The sequence below is a fragment of the Anguilla anguilla genome, chromosome 18 (assembly GCF_013347855.1).
Source record: "Anguilla anguilla isolate fAngAng1 chromosome 18, fAngAng1.pri, whole genome shotgun sequence".
Classification (NCBI taxonomy): Eukaryota; Metazoa; Chordata; class Actinopteri; order Anguilliformes; family Anguillidae; genus Anguilla; species Anguilla anguilla.
Genome location: NC_049218.1, coordinates 15,661,189 through 15,673,363, shown reverse-complemented (window position 1 = coordinate 15,673,363; position 12,175 = coordinate 15,661,189). Strand labels below are relative to the sequence as shown.

The following is a 12,175-nucleotide window of genomic DNA, read 5'->3' as shown; positions in this document are numbered from 1 at the left end:
AGTACAGTAGGCCTTTTGTATTGGTGCAGTTACACATCAAATTTTTTGTGTATTAATGCTCATTCGTTATTATTGTCATTCAAAGATGTTCTTTTGTTTACATGCATAATGCTAATTGTTGAAATGATTGTTTGCTACATAGCTACATAACATGTATTTGGTTTTATTTGTGAGAGCAGAGTACTTGGGCTAGAGGTCAAACTGATGCATGACACAATCAGTCTAGAAACAGCCCTCAGCGTGTGCTTCAGACAGCTAAGCCACCTAATTGGCTGATGAAATGGCAGGGCCACATTTGCATTCCTGTTCACTGAAACAAGGTGGGAAATTGGCAAACAAACTAATAAATCAATAAATGTCCTCGAAAACATTGTATTTCATTAACCTACCACAAAGTAGTCATGTTTGTCCACAAATATATATATATATATATATATCCTTTCAACCCCAGTGGGAATCTGTTTACAAGCAGCCTGATTTTCACATTTCACTGCACATTTGTGCTTTACAAATTTTCAGTCTACTTAGAAATTGCTCTTTACTTGCTTCATTCCCCGTATTGAAAAATAAATTGGCAGACCCCTGAATGGTTTATTATTGTAAAAGTCACATAATGAAAGCTTTGGATCTTGAGTGTGTGAAATATTATGCAGAAAGTTCCCTGCTCTCTAACATCAAACAACCAAAGCAAGACAAATGTCTTTCAATCTATGATGGTTTTTTGGTTTTCATAGATGTATATTTATCAAATGTATCACTGGCACTCCAAGGCCAGGGATAGCTAGCCCTGGTGCAGATGATTCAGAAGTAGTTTTCCTATTTTTAAAGTGTCTCTTAAAAATAATGTTGACAAGCTTAGCATCACAGCTGCGTGTTTGTATGTCTTTACAGTTCAAGTGTTGTGGTGGGACGGAGTATCTGGACTGGCAAGTGAACATGTATCACAACTGCTCAGCTCCGGGGCCACTGGCCTGTGGTGTACCCTACACCTGCTGTGTGGGCCTACAGGTAGGCTACAGCTTTCTTGGTTTTTATCCTACGCACCGGTTAACTTTCGGTTTACACGGCAGCAAAGTTGTTCTCTGTAAGTCAGCGCTCTGTCGTCCACCCTGAAATATATTGCCAGTATATTGTATAGTCCCATGAAAGGACTTGTTGTCCATTTTTAGGAAAGCTGAACAGGTGTCCCTGCGTCAGAAGTGCAGGTTTCGAATGAGTCAGATGTTTTGATCCCAGACTGCACATTTCTCTTACAGAACCGCCTATGCTAAGCGTTTTGTCACACCTTCCAATCTGTTCTCACTGTTTTCGGGAAAGACTGTTTTCCTCTGAAGCATCACTACAAAATTGTGTTGAACAAACCTGGATGGCCCCGCTCTGTTAATATTGTAATGTGTGTCTGATACTGTTTAAGAGCAACTTTGATAATATTTCATTATAAATCTGAAAAGATAAGAATTTATATTTATCTTGTGGCTCTTTAAATTAAACTTTAAAAAGAAAAAGTGATTGCAACAGGTTTTCCTCAGCTGTAATAGCAATAATAGCATTTATACTTGTATTTTCTTATCTGTTCTTTTAATCACACATCATTTGCTTCATTATTATTACTGTTATTCTTCAGTTTGTAGTTTATGGTTATGAAAACTATGACAGAGTGTGTGCTATCCTGTGTAAGCATTTACAGCATCTGGAGCCACAGAATAACAGGCAGGGTAAAATGTCTCATCAATAAAATAACAGTAGCTTTGTTTCAATGGAAGTTCTTTGTCTGAAATACAGGCGCTCTGTGGGGTCTTCGTCAATGGAAAATGGGGTATAAAAATGCTTTTCTTGGTTGTGTCTCCTTGGTGTCTGTCAGACTTTAGGCAAAGGGGAGGAATCTCCCTTGAAGATGCACATAGTCACTAGTGTTACTGCCACCGTCAGTCACTGACTGGCCACATCTTCGAGTACAGTGGCAAATTGCAAAGACACATTAATTGACTTAGTTGATTAAATTTAGTCATAATCCTGTGTGGATACCTGTGATCTATATGCAGCATAGTGGCAGACTGAAATGATTTTCTGCAAAACTGCTCATCTCTGACTGGAATGTTCTGGCTCTAATCTGACCACAATTTTCTAAAACCCAGCCACCCAGTGCTCCCCAAAATATTTCATGCATACAAAGCAGTGCAAAGTACAGATGGTCTCTGCTTCCCCATTACCAATTCACCATTTTAGGTCCTTCATTTTAAAATTAGTTTTAAGGCTTATACTGCAACCAAGTCAGAATGGATGTTTAAAAGGAAGAATCTCTCACAAATGTATCGCCATTCAAAAATGATTACATCAGCCGCAAACAAAGCCATTTAAATGTGGCCATAGTCTGTACACTGTTGTATTCTGAGACTTCTCGGACATTGAGCAACATGGAAACTAGTGCAAAGCAAGAAATCCCTAAACCTGCCTCAGATTTCCCAACTGTGTTAGCAAATGAAATGAGTGCCCGAACAGACTGCTTTCACTGCAGCAGTCCAGATGGTGCTTCATGTAAAAAATGAGCAAGTAAACCTGTGGCAAAGAAAACATATTAGCCTGCAGCAGAGGTCTCTGGATTTAACATAAGGTATTTCTCACAAGTACTCTCATTATATTTTTACTGCATCTACTGGGGGAAAAAAAAACATAAAAAAATGTGAAGCTGTGCTCTCAGTTTCAGTACCTTCCATACATACTTCCCTAATAATTTCTGATTGCATTGCTGACAGTGCATGATAGCGGTTTAAAGTTTTGTGCATTTTGCTTTAAACTCGATATTTCACAACTATAATAATAAGACCTCCATTTGCTTTGCTTGAGTTCATGACCTCATTTCTGAGGTTACTGTTTAACTGTTTAATTACCTCACCTGGAAGCAATAGTTGTCTTTTGTGGAGCTTAAAAAGAACCAGCTGTAGCTGTGGTCTTCAGTCTAGTCTTATTAATTTTATTTGACTACAAAAAAGCCCAATCAGGTGGATGTTTGAGCAAATGCACTGGGCAGGTTATGTACAGAGACCTGAAAGGGTGCCTCTTTGTTCCATCTTCATACATATTGCAGTGTACGATTTAGTTGGCTTGTCAGTACTGCTTTAATGTGGAGTTTGACCCGAGGCTAATGGAGTTCTATAAAAGTAAATTAAATGTGTTTAATTAATTGAAAGCTCTCTCAAGCATGGGGCTTTCTCTGGAATGTTGCTTTTTCCTCCGCCTCTTCGCTGCTAAAATATGATTCGTTCAAGACGTAGAGCCCGTTACACTGAGGAGCCGGTGGCCTTATTTCTGTATCACTGAGGAACAACTAAATAATTAATCATAGTACATGAAGTGTCAGCCATTTATTACCATGTAATGGAATATGTGACAGATTAATGAAAAAGCTGGAACATGAAGGAAAATAATTCTAGTTTTGTCTTCAGACCTGTTTAATACGGATAACAAAGGTAAGGACCTGTTTCATGTCAACCTCCTGTGAGACGTTTGTCGACGAAGGTGCAAGTGTAACGACGTGCTATCGCATCACAGAGAAAATGATGTTATCGTTTTAAATGAAAGCCTGCCACAGTTCACTGACAATTCAGCTCATTACTATAGGGTTAAATAATTCCTCTGCACTTGACATGAATAGCTGGGGTTACATCCCAGCGAACCTTTTACACAAGAAAATGGAATAGCTGTGGCTGTGTTGGTTAACTGTGCAATGGGTGGAACGGGAGAAATACCTGATAGGCCAGGGGACTGGTAGGCCTACACCAGTGGGTTGTTCAGCCGTAGGACTGTACCTGTTCCAGCTCGGTTTGTCCTCATTCAATATTTTATTTATTTATTTATTTATTTATTTTTGTTTTTTTATATCCCATGACGACTTTGGTCTTCCCCTGGTTTACTCTCAAGGGAAGCAGATTTCTAGGGGTGGCTGTCCCGGAAAAGTGTGCGTGTCTGGGGAACGCTTCTGTCATGCAGGTCTTGCAGCTCTTATCTGTAACCCTGCCCACCACCCTTTTAAGCCGAAACTCACACCCCTCCTTAACCAGCGCATACCGCTCCACTACTCTGGCAGACCGAATGTTACACACTGACAGGTGGCTCACTCAGTAAAAAGTGACATTGACGGCACGAGTGAGTAGCATGGCCTCGGATCAAATCCAGCCCATGCCAGTGCCGACTGTTACCGGGCGGAATTCAGTCAGCAGGAATGGCAGTATTTGTTGCTCAAGCAACCCCTGTTGGCCATCTGTGGCCAGTGGCTTGCTCTCTGTGAACGCGTATGATTGGGTCTCCCCTGCTGCCGCTTTGTGTGTGTACAGCTTGTGGTTTCGATGTAAAAATAAGCAGCTGGCTGGCACTGCATGTTTTGGAGGAGAACCGCAGGTTTGTCTTCGCTCACCTACTGTAAGCTGACAGCAGGGGCTGAGCATGCTTGTGCATAGTTTGTAAAATAGACATTCCAAATTCTGGTGGGATTGGAGTTGCCAATTTTTTTATTATTATTTATTTTGCTTTTTCTCATTTTCTCTTGAATGAATTGGGGGAAAAATTAATCCCTCTAGAAATACTCTCAAAATCATATGTGCTTGCATCTGTAATGCGTTCATTTCATTCTGATGCTTGATTTCTGCTCACATTTGAAAGTTTTTTTTTATTTCTTGTATGTCCTGTAGCCACAGGTAGTGGCCAACACCCTCTGTGGACACCAGGTCCTGGAGAAACAGGTAAAACTGAATCTCAAATCCATTTCTGCTTTTACATGGTTTTCCTGAATGGGAGTTAATTATATGACTTCTTGGGACTGTCTCTCAAGATGATGGTGTTCTGGAAAACCAAGGGTGTCTACAAAAAAAACTGCTTCTTTTTGCAACGAAATGTTGTTACCAAGTGTTGTAAATGTAGTATGGAACATACAATCTCGGACTATGGAGAATGAAAACTGGAGAATTGAGAATGAGTTTTTTGGTATTTCACTGTAGTGAACTGCAAATATATTGCTTGTAAAGTATAATAGGGGTTGTATATACAAATATGACAGAAATATAATAGTATCGTAAAATAAGACAGGGTAGCTGTTTGTGAAATATGTGGCCATGTATGGTGCTGTGGGACATCTCAGGACATTAGCAGAAACAAATGAATGAATAAATAAAGTAAATAATGTGCATGTGGCTGATATAGTTATATCTATGGCTCCTTGTCATCTACAGCGCCTTGACTTGCAAAAGGTTATCCATGTGAGAGGATGCACGGATGCCATCTTCATCTGGTTCATGGATAATTATAAAATCATGGCCGGGCTGCTGCTCGGAATTTTACTGCCGCAGGTAAGGGCTCGTTAGTTCCACCTCACGCAAAGTGGGTTCTGAATACGCACTGAAGAGAGTCTTCATGACTCTTTTATATCATTAGAATTAATGAGGCTCTTCTGTATACAACTAGGATGCAGAGGGCTGAAGGACAGGTTTGTAAGGGTATAAAAGAAAATATGCATTGTTCAAAACCGGTGTCACTTATGCCTGCAGTTCTTTGGGGTGATCATCAGCTGGCTGTACATCACACGTGTTGAGGATGCCATCAGCGAGTTCGGGCACTACCAGGATGGCCTTCTCGAAGGCGAAGGCCCCCAGCCGAAAGAGCCGAGCAGGCTGGGGGCCTTGTGCCAATGCCTGCCAGAGTTCGACTGACCCCCGTCCAGCCACAGCCCCCCCCACACACTTTGTCCCCCACAAAAAACACTCCTCTGAGCTCCATAGAAGAGAAAATGCACTGCCCCTGTCTCTCACTCCACTGAGGTCCTTCTAAATCCTTCACCCTGGATGATTTTATGTACCATATCTGGCCAAGAAGGATGACTGGGTTTAATGCAGTATATGTGTTTTCTTTTAATTTCATCATTGAAATACGGTTAGTTTAAAAAATCTAATTTTGCTGCATATTTCTGGTTCATATTTGCTTCAGTGCCTTTTGTGAGTCAGTTTATTTCTGCTTTAAATTGGCTGTTTTTTCATAGTCAGATCATGTCTTACAGACTTGTATACCTTTTTCATAAGCTAATCAGCACGTGCTCCCGGCTATGAAGTTAATGGCTTTTTTAACATTATGCTTTTTTTTAACACTGATCTGCCCTGAATGAAAATAACCAGCATTCTATGCAGTGGTTCAAAAGACCTTTCCAAAAGACCATTCATAATGTCAGTAAATTTCCAAACTTATAAATCATAAATGACCCTGCCTAAGCGAAAGAAAACACATTTCCTTTTAAATATACTTCGATTTATTCTACCAGAATGAGTCATGCACGGCATACATAAAAGACATTTTTGAAATGTTTTTATTGGTTTACTTGAAATTAGTATGTATTGTTTTGAAAATATTTGTCGTGATTTCCGCCAATAAATAAACTGAATTGAATTTTATTTAAATTGCTATGCACTGATGTTCAGGTCTGTGTCTGTACAGTGTAATGAGTTCTTCTCAGTACACTGATGCTGCATAATGCCCTGACCTACCTCAGGTTCTAGCATCTCTTGGCAGTGAGGGATATTTTGAAAAGGAATGCAAAACTTTAAAGTGCAGGAAAACTTTTTAAAAACTAGCTCTGTGTTGTGAAACTTGGTTGTGTTCAGTAAGCAGAGTTGCAGAAGATGTTGTCAGTGAAACTTCGCAGAGATCGATCTGACCCGTTAAGCATAGCTTTTTAATCCAAAGGAATACAGGGTTTTAATTTGCTGTACATTTTCTTTATTTTTCAGTTTTTAACAAATATTTTAACGGCCTGAGTTGTGTATTTTGGGTGTGTATGGTTATTTTACGCTGGGTGAAACTTATTTCTTGGATTTCGTGCTATATTTTGTTTAATATCAGTGAGTGAGGTCCTCGTAGTCTTCCCTCTGGTGGTGTACCACCATCTCAGCTGATTACCTGCTGTACCTTGCTTAGAAGTGGCAGGCCGGGTGCTCCTCCCTGCCTTTTTTATGATTCCAGACCCTCATGTCAGTCATCAGGTCACATTTATGAATACTCCTCAAGCTCACGTATGCATGTATACTTTTACAAAAAACCTCAAACTGAAATTGTGTGTGGTGGTTTAGTTCGCTCTTTAACTGTGGCAGACGTGCTCTGCACATATTTTTAACACTGCTTTTTTTTAATGGTTGTCCAGATTTTGGCGAATTGACGAATTGGCGAATAAAGAGTCGTGCGTCTCCGTTTTGCTAATGTTTAAATGTGTTTCGGCCAGCATCACTCTGTTTCCATAGCAATGGCCCGGGCTGCCGCAGCGGAGGGACACTGAGTAGCACTCTGTCTCGCTTTTATATCATTTGCATTTCACTGAGCTCTCTCAGCACCCCATTCCAAATAGTTTCAACTTTAAATGTAAAAATTTAATTGAAAGAGAAGTTGAAATTGGACTCTATGCAATTGCAGTACGACTAGGTGATGTGCGTAGCATGCTGAAGAGTAACGTGTTCAATGTGTGGCAGAAACTATGTACATTCTTTTGCTGTGCCACTCATTTTGAGGTGTATTTTTGGTGTGCGTGTGTGTTTTTAAATATGACAAAGCTATTATATGTAAGGCATTGAACTGTGTGAGAGCTATGAATAAACTGTTTCATTGAATGTTTAGTTTTCCTTTTTTGGGTTTTTTTTTTTCTCTATTACGGTTTCCTCTGTGTTGGGAGCTTTTTTCCATAACAATGTTTAATTCCACTGTAAGCATAATTTATCAAATCATAGCCTATATATTGAGTCATAATTGCATATATTATACATTCCATGCGACAAACTTAGAATTGCATGTGCATCTTAGGTATAATTGCACGTATTGTATTGACTTATATCGTAGCTATATTATAACCTCAACCATTTGATCGTTTAATTTGTATTGTCCACATTATTACACATGTTCACTGTTTTAATAACTTAATCATAACTTTTCAGCTCAGTAATTTCAGAATATGCAGACCATGTCTGTATTAAGTCACTAGACAAGTAACATAGCACATGCACTCCACCATGACTGCCTCCATCTCTTTAACAAATTTGTTTGCACTATGTGCTGGGCCTCTCTCTCTCTCTCTGTAAATCACAGCCAGTTGGCTTGGTTTGGTTCTGTAGACCCCAGGTCAGGCTCCATTTAGCAGTAAACAAAAACCTGTTCTACTCATGTCCAGTGCTTCTCGAGTCTCAATCAAGGTAATTAGATGCAAGTCATTTAAAAAATATAAATTGCAGAAGCATATTAGAGAATGCATAGTCGTGTGTATTCACAATAATGCCACACAAGCTTTGAAGAGATATAAACCATAACTCTGACGTTATCATAGTCATAATAATTTGCAATAACCTTTAAATCCACTGTGAGCTTACACTAGACTCATTTAATGTGTCTAACAAAGTCTTATTTGGAGGGAATGATGATGTTTAACATATTAATTATGTTTTTATTTACTTTTGTGCCCATGGCCAAGCTTGGCTCTTTGGGTTCACAGAGTTGTTAAAGTGTAATATTGTGTAAAATAAGAACAAAACCATCTCTCTTGGTCCTCTCATCTTTTAAAATAACAGAATCTCATCTCGCAATCATTTATCACGAGCAGCCATTGACTTTGAAATCTGCCACAACAAAGTGGGGGGGAAAAATTCAAAATTTAAATATCTGAATTTTTGATATTGCGTTTCTGGTAACTGTACAGAAGGACCTCCAGGCAGATAATGAATAATGGTAATGAAGGCATGATGGAGCCAGTGGAAACTGTCTCTCTGTTTCCCAGATTAGAATGAAAGCCTTGAGTAATCTGTCACAGTCATCTTGCAACCTGCTGAGACTCAATTCCAGTTTCACAGTATCTTACATCTGCAGGTGGGATTACCGAGTGAGACTTTGTGTGTGTGCCACTAGCATAGCAACCTGCCTTCACTGTCCTCTGCTTTTTGTTGCTGATGCTTTTTCTTCTGTTTTCTCCTGAACGGCACCATGAGAAGCTCCATCTTATTGAGCATGGCTTCACTCCATATTTATTGGGTGGGTGCACTGTATACTTTCTTAAAAGGCTTGGACTGCATTTTTTAATAATTTATTGAATTACTGCCTTAACTTTCCCTGGTATGTCAACAAGTTTTCGGACTATGATGACTGATCTGTGAAGTAGAAAGTGTATGCTCATAAATGTGAACAGTTAGGGGAGGGCATAACTGGTGGTGGTGGTGGTGGTGCATGTGTAAAATGAATCTCATCCTGATTAGTTGGCCTCGTTTGATGCATATTTAGGGGATCAAAATTTGTCCATGTTAAAATTCATTTTCACATTGTTTGCCATACTTGGCGAAATAAATTTTAAGCTCATGTATGTGAACATAATGTGAACATACTAGAGTTACATTTACAAAGTTCATTGTTCATGCTGACTTTAGTATGACACATTTTAGATGAGAAATTGTTCTCACTTGCATCATGCTGATGAAAATTTTGGTGAAAATGTCTCTGCATTTCTTTATCCTTGTGTGCTTGAATAATGAAAAAATGTTTAAATAAAACTTTGAGCACAAACCATTTATTTTTGTCAACTTGGAGTTTGTCTAAGTGTGATCATTGTAAGCTTTTTGATTAATTTAAATGAGTTCTGGTAGTTAGTGGCTGGATAGGAAAGCTTTACTTGATTTATATATTTGTAATGGCCGTGTCAGTGGGTGATGATTTTGTATTTTTGTGAAGTAGAAGTAAATTACTATTTCCTGAGCTGTGTGGCCATATTCATTCTTGAGTTCAGACACAGTTTCGCTTTGTTTCAAAGCATTTGAGTAACGGATGAACCCTTTTCTGTTTTCTCAGAAATAAGCCGTCAGACGTAGGCCTCCAGTGGAACGGTTAACACCCCAGCTCCCTCACCGTTATTTTTCATTCAGCTCTGCTCGAAAGGTCACCCTGACATTCCGCACATTTGTATCTCTGTGCCAAGATAAAAGGCAATAGGCAGAACTGAATGGCACTTCAGTGACATCATAATAAACTCATTCCATGCAAAAGCTTCGGTTGCTGATAGGATAGGTGCTTAAGGAGAATGAATATAGTAAGTGATACTTTCAGAGAGCACACAGCCTGTGTTTGTTTCATTGAAGCAGCATTCCATTAACTTTGTATTCACAGCCAACAGGTGTTTATCTCCAGGGCAACAGCATCCATTTAGTTAATCATGTACACATACATGACATGGGGAAAACAAAGTGTCAAATCATATTAAATAATCATTTAGTAAGAATGTAATGATGTAAAAAAAATACCATTAGCATGTTCACCTGAAATTGTAGCTGATTATCAAACAAATAAATTATATAACACACCTTTGATCAACAGAATTTAAGTTTATATTGCCGAAGTAAATAAATGGTGTCTGAAAGAATTTTGATTCAGGCCATATTTATAGAGCATCTATATATAGAATCTCTTTGTGGTGGTTCTTTATCCTGGTCAGTGCCAGCTCTCTGAATAAGATGCTCAGAATCCATGGAAACAGTGCTGTTCAAAACTTGGATTGTAAATGGGGCTGCTGGTTGGCTCACGTTTTAACATACAGTTCCAGTATAGAGTCACGCGCCACAGTCTGCTATCAAATCCCAACTTCATCATTTTTGGCTTCATCATTCTAAAGTCTGGGTGTTGTATAGGGGTACAGATGCACTTGAGGTGAGCACACAGGAAGTGGAAACAGGTGTTGCTGACTGGGGGTAACAAACAGTTTCTGACCATGCTGACACACTTGTGTACATGTATGAATTGTTTGGTGCAATATCTTTAATCTATTAATTACTCAAACAAAATGGACATGATATTGCGGTGAGTGAATAAATGTAATGTTTAAAATCAAATGTTTAAAATAATTTTGCCAGTGGTTTCTTTCCATTAACCCAGGCAAAAACCCCACCTTCGGCTTTATATGTGTCAGAAAAAATTACTACAATTGGTCTGTGATTTCCTGTAGTGTCGCCCATGTCAAAGGAACCAATCAGCAGGACTGTCCCTCCATGGACCAGCAACTCCTTTCCTTGTTTGGGAACCTGCAGTCTACCTGAACAACCCACACATGAGGTCTACTCTCCATGCCAATGACTGCTCAGCTGGTGGACTGCAGAGGTGGAAAAGTTCAGAAAGTAAAAGTCCTCCCCATTGTTTTGTTCCAAACACCTGAATTTACTATTTAGCACAGTTCTTTGGCCAGGAGGTAGAACTAATTAGTGAAATCAGCTGGCTGAGTCCATGGGTGGAAGAAACACTTGGCAGGTTTTTTTACTTTCTGGCCCCTGAGCTTTCCTCCTCTGGTGAACTGCACAGTGGAACCTGTGCTTCAGGTGAGTGTTTACATGTCACATAATGGTGGCCAGGGGTGCCTACAGATACAATGGGGAATGTGTACATTATTTTTTGATTTTTTTGAAAAATGCACCTTTAATCTCTTTCATAATAGAAAGCTTTAAAGAAATACACTTATCAATATGAAAGAATGTCTTCACAAAAAAAAATCTAAAATCTTTGTAGAGGTCATACCATCAGATTAATTTATGCTCTTGCCAGATTCCCTGTGGGAGCAGTGGAGCTGACAGCCACTGTTGCGCTGCTCTAATCTCTAATTAGCTGAATCTGTTTGCTGGCTGCAGGGCTTCATTTCCTGCTTTGCACCCACTGTTCCCTCTCCCCTAACGAGCCCTGCGCTCCAGGTACACTAATGAACCTCCCGCACCAGGTACCCTAACGAGCTCTCCGCTCCAGGTGTCAGGATGTAGGTGTCAGCCCCCTTGTGAACCCCACTTTTCTGCCCCGCTGCTGCAGCAGTGAGGGGTCTCTTTCATATTCAGATACCCAGCAGCGCCGTGTGACTCATAGGCTCTCCCTGGTGGTCTAAGGCTAAAGGTTGTTAGACCCAAAGGGATCCTCCTTATGAGCAGTCAGCTATTGTATTTTAAGACTCATTCAGTCCCTTGGAGAAGCATGTCCTTTGCTCCTGTCACCCTCGGATGACGAACACTGAAAGACTCATTTCTGTTCTTTTCGCCAAGTTGCTGGTGTGGTCTCCACTGTGTGGACTGGCATATTAAACTGCTGGAGGAGGACTATGGGACTGGAATTGTGTTTGAGACTTCCTGTACAGTTGCACAGCAACTCT

General features: G+C 39.8%; 1 protein-coding gene across 1 annotated transcript in view; it reads left to right on the top strand.

Annotated features, from left to right (window-relative positions):
* tspan15 (tetraspanin 15) overlaps positions 1 to 7,643 on the top strand; it is a 31,420-nt gene extending 23,777 nt beyond the window's left edge. The window contains exons 5-8 of the mRNA XM_035401014.1: positions 892 to 1,008; positions 4,686 to 4,736; positions 5,223 to 5,339; positions 5,538 to 7,643. Of these exons, the coding sequence (XP_035256905.1) occupies positions 892 to 1,008; positions 4,686 to 4,736; positions 5,223 to 5,339; positions 5,538 to 5,699 (447 nt within the window). The 3' untranslated portion in view covers positions 5,700 to 7,643. The remainder of the gene's footprint in view (positions 1 to 891; positions 1,009 to 4,685; positions 4,737 to 5,222; positions 5,340 to 5,537) is intronic.
* Positions 7,644 to 12,175: the final 4,532 nt, after the last annotated feature.